The 13,015-nt window shown below is 43.9% G+C and overlaps 1 protein-coding gene across 6 annotated transcripts in view; it reads right to left on the reverse strand.

The window, feature by feature from the left end:
- The window catches only part of Nf1 (neurofibromin 1), a 247,835-nt gene extending 236,877 nt beyond the window's left edge, over positions 1-10,958 (reverse strand). For 5 of the 6 annotated variants that reach the window (XM_085829768.1, XM_029483494.2, XM_029483492.2 and 2 more), the window contains exon 1: positions 10,836-10,957. In XM_085829768.1, coding sequence (XP_085685894.1) covers positions 10,836-10,895 — 60 coding nt within the window. In that variant the 5' untranslated portion in view covers positions 10,896-10,957. Of the gene's footprint in view, positions 1-10,835 lie in introns of all 6 variants that reach the window. The other variant, XM_029483491.2, reaches the window with a different exon arrangement.
- Between the last annotated feature and the right edge of the window lie 2,057 nt (positions 10,959-13,015).

Below are 13,015 nucleotides of genomic sequence, written 5' to 3' on the forward strand. Positions count from 1 at the left end.
GAGATAGCTCAGCAGTAAAGAACACTGACTGCTCTTCCAAAGGTCCTGAGTTCAAATCTCAGCAACCACATGGTGGCTCACAACCATCCATAATGAGATCTGACCCCCTCTTCTGGTGTATCTGAAGACAGCTACAGTGTACTTACATATAATAAATTCTTGGGCTCGAGTGAGCAGGGCTGGATGGAACAGAGGTCCTGAGTTTAATTCCCAGCAACAACATGATGGCTCACAACATTCTGCACAGCAATAGTGTACTCATATACATAAAATAAATAAATCTTTAAAAAAATAAAATAATCACCGGGCGTGGTAGCGTACGCCTTTAATCCCAGCACTCAGGAGGCAGAGGTAGGTGGATTTCTGAGTTCGAGGCCAGCCTGGTCTACAAAGTGAGTTCCAGGACAGCCAGGGCTACACAGAGAAACCCTGTCTCAAAAAAACAAAACAAACAAAAAAAAGTAATCCTAAAAAATATTAACATTGTAAATTTTAAAAAATGAATTACAAAACAATGTAGGGCCACTAGTAGTACATACCTTTAGTTCTAGCACTCAGGAGACAGAGGCAGGAGTATCTCTGTGACTCTGAGACCAGTCTACTCTACACAGAGTTCTAGACCAACAAGGGCTACATAGTAAAACCCTGTCTCTAAAAAAAAAAAAAAAAAATTAGTCAACAATGCTTCTAAGTTGTAGTACTACAACTAACTCATTTCCCCGGTGCCGCCCTGTACTTCCCGTATCCTTAGCTATGAATTACTACTCTGCTTTTAATCTAAGAAATCAGACAAGTATCTGTTAAAGTTATAGCGGAAACAGAACTTATATCATTTCAGATCCTAACTACCGCTCTATGACTAGTTTATTAGTGATGAGGATACTTTTTCAATCAGAAGGCTAGCTCAAAATAGGGACAAAAATTAATACATTCCAACAATTATACAGCATTTGAACTGTGGTGGAAATGAGAACTCTGGTCTTCAATGATTTTTGCTACCAACAGTTGACCAAAATAAAAGTGATAAGCCAGGCATACATTTCGAATATACAGAATGAGTTCCGGGGCAGCCAAGGTTACACAGAGAAACCATCTTGAAAAAACCAAAAATAAATAAATAAATAAATAAATCCTATTTTCTCTCCCCATTTCCTGATAATTCACTTACAAGAGTGCAAGACAAGAACACAAATGCTCCTCTTTCCCTACTCCCTTATGAATTATGAAAAGAGTAAGATCTGCCTGACACATAAAAGCTATTTTCTAGCCCCAACGTAGTAGGAGAAGTAAAATAGAATAAAAATAATACTCTAAAAATCAAGACAATGAGCTGGGGAGCAGTCCAGTTTACAAAGCACTGGCCTGGCATGACTAGAAAAACAGTGTTGCACCGCATAAAACCAGGGGTACCTGCCGCACTGGACTATAACCCCAGCACTCTGGTGGTAGAGATGGATCAGAAGTTCAACGTCATCCTCAACTATGTAACACTTACAAAGGAAAATTAGAGAATTGCTAAACAGAAAAATAGAAACTGAAAAAAGTAGAGAATCAGAGATAAAAGCAAAGCCACCCCAGAACTCACCAGAAACCACTTTAGTACTACCAAATTTTGAAGAGCTGCTCCAAGTATATCAAATTCTAAGTGAAATGTACTATACAAACCAGATGTGATGTTGCACATCTGTGACCCTCCCCCAACACTTGGGACATAGAAGCAGGAAAATCACAAGTTCTAGGTCATCAATCTAAAACCATATCTTAAAAATGAGAAGAAAATCAACTTATTGATACACACCTATAACCTCAGCCTCCAGAAGCTGAAGCAAGAGGTCAAGGTTGAGACCATCCTAGGCTACCATAGACCTACCTCAAAACTCAACAGAAGAGGGTGGGGGAACAACAACTGGGAAGGCAGCTCAGCAGGTAAAGCGCACACCATGCAAGCCTGGCAACCTAAGTTCAGACACCCAAAGGCAGAAGCAAGGAAATGCATCTGCAAGTCTGTCCTCTGCACTCCACACATGCACTGCGGCACGTGCTCATCCACACAAACAAGAATAAATAGTTTCTCTGTGCAGCACACATCTGAGAGAGAAGCAGCGTCAAGGTATCCCTCATCTTTTTATATACAGAAATGATCATTACCAAACTTGAAAGGAGAGATACAATACTACATAAATTGGATACATTCTTGTGACTAAAACTTCCTACCATGTACAAGATTCACTCTTAGGATACTAAATGAGCCCAAGATGTAACTAAGACAGGTGTTAATCCCATTTTACAGATGAAAGAATAGAAAACTGATACAGAGGTAAAGTGGCCAAGGTCACACTGCTACACATAGTGAAGGTAAACCCAAGGTGTAAAGAATCATTTCCTTCCGTATGTCCCAATTACTTTTGAGGACAATCCAAGAAAATCTGTCAACAAGCAGAAAAGCATCACTTGAAAATGTTATGAGACATAATCACTGAAAAGATCACTAGCTCAGTATACAATTTTGATTAAAAACTAGCCATTCTTTTTATTCAGAATTGTACTGTCATTGACTAAATTAACATACCTTTTACACTAGTTATACCACCTTACTTGGTTGTTGGGCAGAGGGGAGGGTGAAGGGAACCATTTCCTCTCAGAAAAGTTCTCTAAAATTTAATAGGATAAAACATCCAAAGCTGTAAGCCATGAGTAAGGGCAGGCACCAGCTTGCTGGCTGTAGTAGCAAACCTCAACCAAATTGGAGGCTCTGGACTATGGTCTGTGCTCTATAGAAAGATACACTTAAACTTCAGTTAGCATCCGAAGTCATTGCTACTGCAAGGGAATCAATACAATCTATGGGGGTGGGGGAATGTAACACTTAAGTCTTCATTAAAACTAGGTGAAATTTCAAATTAGCTTGGGGCTATCTGTCTCAACAGTTCTTTTGATAATATAACCAATGGCTCAGAAGTCACTTTTACTTACACTCAAACCATGCATACATATCATAGGTATATAACTTTTTTTTTTTCCTTGAGACAGGGTTCCTCTATATGACCCTGGCTATTCTAGAACTCACCATATAGACCAGGCTAGTCTTGAACTCACAGAGATTCATCTGTCTCAACCTATGGAGTGCTGGGATTAGAGGCATGAGCCACCACAACCAACTTACATGTAACATTTTAAGTGGTCAAATATATGCAGTGTACTGCATACACTCTAAGACACCTCAGTGGGGTGCACTAAAAGCCAGTTCTTCAGCACACCTCTGACTACTGTTAACTACAGACTCTACCATAACAATACAGGATTTACAGGGTGCTGAAACCACCCAACAATTCACATTCACTACAACTTTTCTATTTTCAAGGTCAAGCTCTGTCTGATCTTTCCCTTCCCTAACAAAACGGGGGTGTTCTACAAGAAGGTGGATGAAACAACCCGGTGCTTTTATAAACAAGTCAATCCCTGCAAATAGCTTAAGATGCTCATATTCTACTTCAGTATTGATCCTAAGCCTTTTAACAGTTTAAGCTGACCACAATCCTCCCCCTTCCACTTCTTTTATAGAACATTCTCCTCCTTAAACTTCCATTTAAAACAAGAGCCTTCCTATACCTCTCATTCCTTGTCTTATACATAAGCACAAAACTCCCAACGAAAAATAAGCATGGCATATACAGGAAAAGCCTGTTTTCAATTGAAACACCATATCCTTAAGAAGCATGCTGTTATAATTCAGTAATATGGCTCGTACAGAAAGAAGGTCACAACACCAACCTGAACACTACAATGACAACGCATGCCCACTGCAGTCTGAGTAAGTTAAAGAATAAGATGAAAAAACAAGGCATGATAATGGCTTACTAGGTATCAGAGCACTAAGTTTTCACGTTAAGAACAGAATTCTTCATGTTAAGCACCTTTTTTCAAAAGCAGACTGAAGAAAATAATCTTGGGATATCAAGGTAGCTCAGTGGCTTACTGCTAAGAGTGCAGACCTGAGTTCAATCCCTGGAACTCACACGACAGAAGAGAACCAACTCTTGCATTCGGCCTGACCTCTGTATGTTGTAGCACACAAACACACACACTAATAGCAGTAGTAATAATGATGATGATAATAATTATGATGACAATAATAATAATAATTTTGAGCCAAGTAAAAATTCTGTAAAAAGCCAAACTGGAATATTTAAACTAAAGTACAACTGGCCCAATGCCGGCCTATCGCACACAGCCTTGCTTTACTATACTTGTCAAACTTGAAGACCATATTATATGTATGCCACAAACTAGATGCTAAAACAGAGAAAAGTGGATCAGTGACTGGAATCCAAACATTACAAAAGATGCTACCAGTACCCTAAGTATTTATCAATAAATGCTAAAAAATAAGTGTAATATTCTAACCAACAAGCATAACAGGGAATAGAGACCAGTCACTCTCCTTAATGAAAATGCAATAAACAATAAGATGTAAGGAAAATGTATAATAAGCTTATATTTGGTTACCATTATAGACTTTCAAAGTGCTCACATTCTCTATTCAGATGACTATGCTAATAAGGTATAGATTCAAGCCAGCATGGAGGCAAAGGCAGGTGAATCTATACATTCAAGGCCAGCCTAGTCTACATGGTAAGTTCCAGGTCCAAGACAGCCAGGGCCACAAAGAGAGACCCTGTCTCAAAAAAAAAAAAAAAAAAAAAGACAGCAGAGTGGTGGTGGTGGCACACACCTATAATCCCATCATGTAGGAGGCAAAGGCAGGCCAGCCTGGTCTACAGAGCAAGTTCCAGGATAACCGGAGCTACGCAGAGAAATCCTGTTAGCATATTAAGATCATCAAATATTTAAACTTTAAAGAACTTTAAAGGCTTTTCTGCTGGATTCCCTTTCAATAAATGAGGACAAATAGGATCTTTGTGAGACCCACCAGCTGGCATATGAAGAGAAACATTGACTAACAGCAAAACTCAGGCTCCTATTTAGAATCTCCAGCTCAGTGACAGGCAAACCTGTTAAAAAAAGAAAGAGCACATCTGGCCAGGTGCAGCCCACCGCTGTTACTCTAGCACCCTGGAAGCTTAGGTGGTGGAAGCCAGCTTCTGCTACTCAGTGAGTTCATGGTCAGCCCAGTCTACGAAGTAAGACCATCTCAAAGAAGGAAGAGGAAGGGGAAAGGGAAGAAAGAGGAAAGGAATAAGCTCTTCGCAAGCTGATTATCATACTGATACCGAAGGGTCTGAATTCGTACATATGAGAAAGAGCTGTGTATTGGGAACTTGAGGGAGAGGAGCATTACAGTGGTTATTACAACTGTGAAAAGACCACTGTGTTTCTCCAAAAGAAATCCTTTTCAAAAAAGCTGCAGTCTAGGAGGGATAAAGCAGAGCCAGTTGTCACAGCTATACAGAGAGGAGTGAGCAGACAGTAGATAGATAGGCAGTGTCTGGCAAGGAAGGGAAGGGAAGCAGAGTTCACAGGAGAAAGCCAACCAAGGACACAGTTCCTTCCCAAAGGAAACCTAAGTTTAAAAAGTTTAAAAAAAAAAAATCTAAATAAAGAGGAAGACTGGGATGCCAAATGAGAAACAGCAAGAAGAAATTACTCTAAAAGAGGAATTCCAAAAGAATAAACACTATGCCTTCAACATAACAGATTATATTTATTTTTTCAATGTTCTTAATGCCTAATAAAAATTGCAGACCAGGAGTTAGGGAGGATAGATCCTTTTTATTAACCCAGAGTAGGTTTGAATTTTTACAAATCTTTGTGGCCAATTAGCATGGGATTTGTAACATTGAAGATACATGCTCATCATTTTATACAGTGAACTCTCTACCACATAGTATTCAAAATAGTCTGATTAGTATTCAATGTATGAGGATAACAACATGCTATTATAAATTTTAAAATTAGATTTTCTACAGTCAGGCCTGGTGGTATATGCCTTTAATCCCAGTCCTGGGGGGAGGAGACGGCTGAAGCAGATGAATCTCTGTGAGTTCAAGACCAGGCTGCTCTCCACGCTGAGTTCCAGAAGAACCAGAGCTACAAAGTAAGACCTTGTCGGAGAAAATAACTGGATTTTATTATGTTAAAAGTTGTCGAAGTATTTTTTACTTCCATAACTGGTTCACTTGCCTAAATATGGAAAATAATTTATTACACTTATTGATATTACTTTGGGGCACTCGAGTGGCTCAGTGCAGCTTGTGGCAGTCACAGAACAAATATAAGGGAATCAAGTCTCCCCTTCCACCAAGTGGGTCCTGAGGATCCAAACCCAGGTCAGCAGGCTTGGAACAAGTGTTTTCACCTGCTGGGCAGCTCACTGAATGAAACTACGGCTTTAGAGCTGGAGAGACAGCCAAGTGGCTAAGAGTACACATGCTCTTCCCAAGGACCTGAGTCACTGCACCCGTTAGGTGGCTCACACACTCACATACATACTCATAACTAAAAAAAAATTTTCAAGACAGGGTTTCTCCATATAACCACCGTGGCTGTCCAAGACCTCACTTTGTAGACCAGACTGGCATGAAACTCAAAGATTGTCTGCCTCTGCCTCTGAGTGCTGAGACTAAAGGCAGGCACCAGAACACTCAGGACTAGATAGTGAGACTTTGCCTCAAAAGCAAAACACAACAGTAAACTCTTCTATCAACACTTCATGGGTTATTAAAACAGTCTGTGAGATGCTTAGAAACAGCATTCCCTAATGATCTAGCCATTTGACACATGTCACAGGAAGGCTCTCTGAGTCTGCTATGCCATTTAGTCTCTCTGTTTTTCACTAAAAACGAAGGGGTGGGGGACCCTTCAACAGTTAGTTAAACTTGAGTGGGAGAGGGGCTGGAGAACTGGCTCAATGGGTAAGACTGCTTGTGGCTCTTTCAGAGTCCCAGAGTTTGGTTTCCAGTACCCAAGTCGGACACTCATACCCACCTATAACCTCAGGTCCAACAGATCCAGTACCTTCTTCTGACCTCTGAGGGTACACACACACACAAATAATAAAAAATATTTTAGATAAACCTAATTTGAACTGGCCATTTATCACTTCTATAATTAACAAAAATTTCTGAAGGTAAACCTTGAATACCTTGTTTTGCATCTCAAAATCAATGTCTTGACTGCTCTGGAACTCCAAATACAAATCTGGCTGGCCTCAAATTCAGAGAGCCCATGTGGGGCAGAAGGCATGTGCCACTATTGCCAGCCAGAATTTACAATTTACCAAGGATGAAAAAGCCTACTGTGTACTGACATTTGTATATGAGAATCTTAATTATTTCAATTGCTTTAAAGTTTTCAGTTGGGCTGGCGAGATAGCTCTTCTGAAGGTCCCGAGTTCAAATCCCAGCAACCACATGGTGGCTCACAACTATCCGCAATGAGATCTGATGTCCTCTTCTGGTGCATCTGAAAACAGCTAAGGTGTACTTATGTATAATGATAAATAAATCTTTGGGCCGGAGCTGCAAGCAGAGGTCCTAAATTCAATTCCCAACAACCACATGAAAGTTCACAACCATCTACACAGCTACAGTGTACTCATATACATAAAATAAATAAATAAATAAATATTTAAAGTTTTTAGTTTTCTTGTTGTCTATAGTTGTTTCTCTGGCCTCAAGGAGTGGCCAGCTGCTTTCTTTCTTTTTTTTTTCTTTCCTTTTTTTTTTGGTTTTTCGAGACAGGGTTTCTCTGTGTAGCCCTGGCTGTCCTGGAACTCACTTTGTAACTTTGTAGACCAGGCTGGCCTCAAACTCAGAAATCCACCTGCCTCTGCCTCCCGAGTGCTGGGATTAAAGGTGTGCACCACCACGCCCGGCTCTTACTACATTTCTTAAAAGCTTGTAAGAAAACATTGTACCGAATAATTTATTTTATGTATCTTTCTCTTAATTACAATATAAGAGATGGCAAAAATGGTATGTTAAAAACTAATGTCCTTAACTTTTAATAAATGATAATGAGTCTGATCCTACAACATATATAAACAATATATGGTATTAAACCATTCATCATTCTACTTTTAAAATTCAGAGCATTTCTTTTCCTTATATGATAAATATGGTCTAGAGACCAAAGGTAAGAGCTGTAGGAAAAAGCCAGACATAGGCGTAGCAAATGCATGCAATCCCAGCTCTTTGGGGGCAGCGACAGAAGAGTCAGCAGATCAAGACCACCATCAGGTGGATAGCAAATTCCACAACAGCCTGAGCTGCAAAGCAAAGAGAAGCAAAGCAAAGCAAAGAAAAAAGAAAATTTGAATTTAACTTTTAAAACTTAGCAAAAGTTGGGGCTGAGAGAGGACTTAAGTAGTTAAAAGCACTTGCTGTTCTTCCAAGTTTTTTTCCCAGCGCCCATGTCCGGCAACCCATAACTGCCTTTAACTCCAGATCCAAGTGATGTGGCACTTTTCAGGCTGCCACAGTGTGTGACTTAGTGAGTGTGAGTGTGTGTATGAGTGTGTGAGAATGTGTGTGACAGTATGGAAGTGTGCATGTGAGGTGTGTGAGAGAGTATATGTGTGCATGTGTGTACATAAATAAAAATTAGCCTTGTTTTAGAAATCAAGGTAAATGGTGAAGTGAATGGTTCCCAGCCCCCGCCCCCCCAAGATGCTGCTCTCTGTGAGTTCAGTCCTGGTTTGTCTCCAGCAGATTCCCAAGCCCCCGATGCTCAACCCTTTAGTACAGCTCATCATGTTGTGGTGACCCCCAACCATAAAATTATTTCACTACTACTTCATAATTTTGCTACTGCTATGAATCATAATGGAAATAGCTTGTGTTTTACAATCGTCTTAGGTGGCGCCTGGGAAAGTGTCTGTCAAACCCAAAAGGGTCTCGCCCCACAGGCTGAGAGCCACTGGTCTAGGCACATTTTAAATATGCTTTTAAATGTATTTAATTTTATGTGTATGAGTGTTTTGTTTGCATTTATGTGCACCACATGCTTGCCTGGTGCCACAATTCAGAAAAAAGCATTAGATCCCTTGGCACTGGAGTTATAGACGATTGTCAACTACACTGTGAACACTGTGTGAATGCTGGAAATCAAACCCAAGTCCTCTGCCCCAGCAACAAGTGCTCTTAACTGCTAAACCCACCTCTTTAGCCCCTTAAATCCCCCCCTTTTTTAAAAGTTCTACACAGCCAGTCTTTTCTATCAAGTGTAGAATCTAACATTCTACTTAATGTTCTACTGAAGTCTACTGCTCTATAACTGGGCCAATTTATACAGTAATATTTACTTCCTCGGGCGGATTACTACAACAGTTTGTTCTGATGCCTTTTGGTCTGGAAACCAAATGAATGAAGTCTCTGACAGCTATAAAATTTTAATCTATGCAGGTTTGGCGTGGGGGGGGGGGGCGCTGAGACAGAATCTCCCTGAGTAACCTTGGCATCCTGGCATTTAGTCTGTAGACCAGGCTGGCCTCCAACACACAGAGATCTACCTGCCTCTGACCTCCTGTGTGCTGAGACGAATTTCATATAACCACCACATTCAGCTCTGTGTAGGTTCCCCAATGTCCTCTGGGTAGACTTCCTCTGTTGGAGAGGTCAAAAGATTGAGTCCTATGAAAAATGTCTGCTGGTCAAATTAAAGAAGAAACCCTTCCCCTACCTGTCAGCTCCCATAATCAGTTTTGTGATTAAACCCAATAAACACAAGAGATTGGTTCAATTCTAAACAATTCTCTCATTAGAGGACACCCCCTGGCAGAACTGTAACAAAAACAACCATCCTTTAAACCAGCCCCAGCTATCTGTAGATAGCATCAAATTAAACTAGTTCTCATAGACAAAAGGCTACGTGTGGGTTGCCTACTCATCGGCCTTAGAATTTTATGTGTGGAAAACTCAGCGAATAAAAAGCAACCTTCCTAAACTACAAAACTTTTCCCTCCATCCCAACTAGTCTCAATGAGGGTTCTCTTGTGAAGAGTCAAAAACAAGTCAAAACAACAACAAACCATGGGCACAGTTATTGGCCCTAGGACCACATCCTAGCTGTCTAGTCTGTAGCTAGATCTTCCCTTTGCTTTCACCCTTCTCCCCTTACTCCTGGAGTCTCACTTAGGAAAGCCAAGATTCATCCTGGGACTGCTGGCAAGCAGGGACTGGAGAGGGGGGTGTGATCATCAAGCAAGGAAGGAGGGGGGTGGGGGGGATCATTTCAGAACTACGGTTCCCCTGCAAACGCAATAGGCAACCTTGTGTCATCCGGCTATTAAGGATGCTGGTGCGAACATCATCCAGGCAAGCTGACGCCCCGAGCAGAAAAGTAAGAAAACCTGTGCTTTCCCTACTCCTGCCCCCAAGGGGCAGCTACAGAAAATGGGGGTGGGGCAGGATATTATCTTGCTCCTACTGGGGATGCATACACAAACAGACCGGGGGTTCCTTCGGTTATCCCCAGTTACGAGGGTGGTGGGGGTTAAGGGAAGAGGGAACCCCTATCTACCTCCTTCTAAAAGGGGAGAGTTAAGAGAGAACGATTAAATCCAGATGGAGTGGCCCTGAAAGCGCCCCCAGGTCACTCATCCCCGCACCAAGAGCAAGCGGAAGGGCTGGGATAAAGGGGATGGAAGGCTGGTCACGGGCAAGGCCCCACCCCCCCGGTTTAGGAGGGAAGGAGAGCCCCGGCTCAGAGCCGAATCCCCGGGCCGTCCCCTCGCGTCGCCCCCCCACCCCCCTTCCCGGCCCTTCCTCGGTCTGCGGAGCCCCCGGCAGCCCGAGAGGCAGCCGCTCCTTCCTCCCCTCACCCACCGCGTCCCCACCCCCACCCGCTCCCACCTCCTGCCCGCCGCGGCCCGTTACCTGCTCGTCGAAGCGGCTGACCACGGCCTGGACCCATTCCACCGGCCTGTGTGCGGCCATGTCCTCCCCGCGACCCGGGGGCGGTGGAGGGCCGGCGTCCGGGGCCCGCCGGAGGGCGGGCGGGCGGGCGGCCGGCGCGGAGGTGAGGGCAGCGGCGAGCCGAGCGGCTGAGGAGTGCGGGCAGCTAGCGTTCCCACGGGGGTGGGGACGGGGGCCCGCGCGGCCCGCCGGGAGGGGGACAGGGGAAGGGGGCGTTGGCGAGGAGACTGGGGGAGGGGTGGGGAGGGGAGCCCGGGGAGGGGAGGGCGCCTGTGGGTGGCTCTCCCCACTAGCGCCGTCTCCCCTCAGCCATCACAGTCCGAGACGCCGCCATGACACCCCACCGGAAGTGGGATCCTTTCCACGGCTCGGGGAGAGGGAGAGCGAGCGAGCTCGAGATTGAGAGCGCGGCTGGGAAAGGGGAGGGGGAAGCGAGAGGGAAGGGGCCTGCTGCGCATGCGCCCGCGGCCGGCCGGTTTCATTAATGAAAAAGCGAGTCCTCCTGGAGGTGACGTCACCTAACTCCTCCGGGCCCGGAGGCGCGCGTCCCTCGTTGCCGCGGGTCTCCCCACCTAAACTGGCGCGGGGCTCTGGCCAGAGAATCTGAGGCGACTCCGGTGCGTCGGCTGTCATCGCCACCGCCGCCTCGAACAGCCCTTCCCCCGCTGGCCTCCGGGCTTGGATCGCTCCCGGGGTTAGAAGTTAGGGTGTCCTGAGGCTAGGCTTTCTCTCCGACCGCTGATCTCTGCCGCTGATCTGTCCCGGAGGCTGGAGTCAGTCCCTCTAGGCTTTCTTCACTTAAAAATGTAAGGCACACACCGCCACGCAGTCGATGGGGCTTCTGAAGGCTGCTGAAAACGGGTAAAAAGAAGGCCAAGAGAGATTCCGTGATTTTTTTTTTTTCTTTTTAATGTCGCTTAAATTCCAAAGCAAGGCCCAGTGGTGATCCAAGTTGGAGACTAGAATTCCCCAACCCGAAATTCCTCAACTAAACTGACGGACAACCAAGTTAATAAAACTTTTTGCACGGATGATAATTCAGATTGAAGACTAGTTAACCATACTGTAAAGACCTTTAAAAGGCCTAACATTTATGCCTTTCAGCCTTTCGAGCAAACCTTTCCAGTAGGACTCAGTAGCCTGACCTATCTGATGAATAGAGCACTGGAGGTTCCAGGATACATGCCCAAGGGCTGATAAATACCAAAATGGTTTGACTCTAAGAACAAATCGAGAAGGATGGCTCTCCAGAAACAAGGGCCTTCCCAATGCCCAGAACCAAAATTTGAAGGACTTATGTGGAATTGGCTGTGCACACTTACAAAAGAGGATAAATCCAAAAGATAGTTTGCTCGGGGCTAGCCTGGTCTACTTGGGGATTTCCAAACCAAGCAGAGCTACAGGGTGAAGCTTTCTACTCATCGGATGGGGAGGGAAAGGCGCTCTGACACTGGACTTTGAAATAAGTTTTCTTCAATGACTTGAGTTAAGTCAATGTTAAAATGTGTTTAGAGGCAGGGTGTAGAGATGCTCGCTTTCATTAGAGGCAAGCAAATCCTCGTGAGTCAACCACTGCTCCATAGTGTGGCCTTGTCTCAAAAACAAACAAAAGTGTGGACACGCACTCAGACGACAGCCTGCAGCCATCAACCATTAGCCACATAGGAAGATACCAACTGTGTGATAAGATGAAACGAAACCACAATTTTCATTTCACCACAGAAAATCCACAGAGCTAGTAGCCCATGTACAAAGTGATATAGTTGTAAAAGAAGTCTCAAGTCTAGGTAGGTTAGTGATCTTCCAAGATGCAAATTAAGTTAATGTTTCATTCCACTGAAACAAAAGGACAGAGATTGGCTGTTTCTCCAATCCTTTCTTGAAAGCTGCAACATGGATACTGGTTTCTTTAGATGACGTCAGAGGTGATGGGAGTGCTGAAGAGAAATGAGAGAAGATTAAAGGGCCTTTGGTGCTTTCTGCATCCAGGACCCTAGAAAAAGCCTTTACTCACAGCACATAGCCCCAAATAGCATCCCAACATGTCTACGTCACTGCTAAACAGCTAGAACCACTACCTCCCTTTCCCTTTCTCACACCAGCTCTGAAAACTCCTGGTTAGCTCCTCTTTGCCCTGACAT

Source organism: Mus caroli, unplaced genomic scaffold, assembly GCF_978045245.1.
Source record: "Mus caroli unplaced genomic scaffold, Mus_caroli_1 scaffold_13, whole genome shotgun sequence".
NCBI classification, from domain to species: Eukaryota; Metazoa; Chordata; class Mammalia; order Rodentia; family Muridae; genus Mus; species Mus caroli.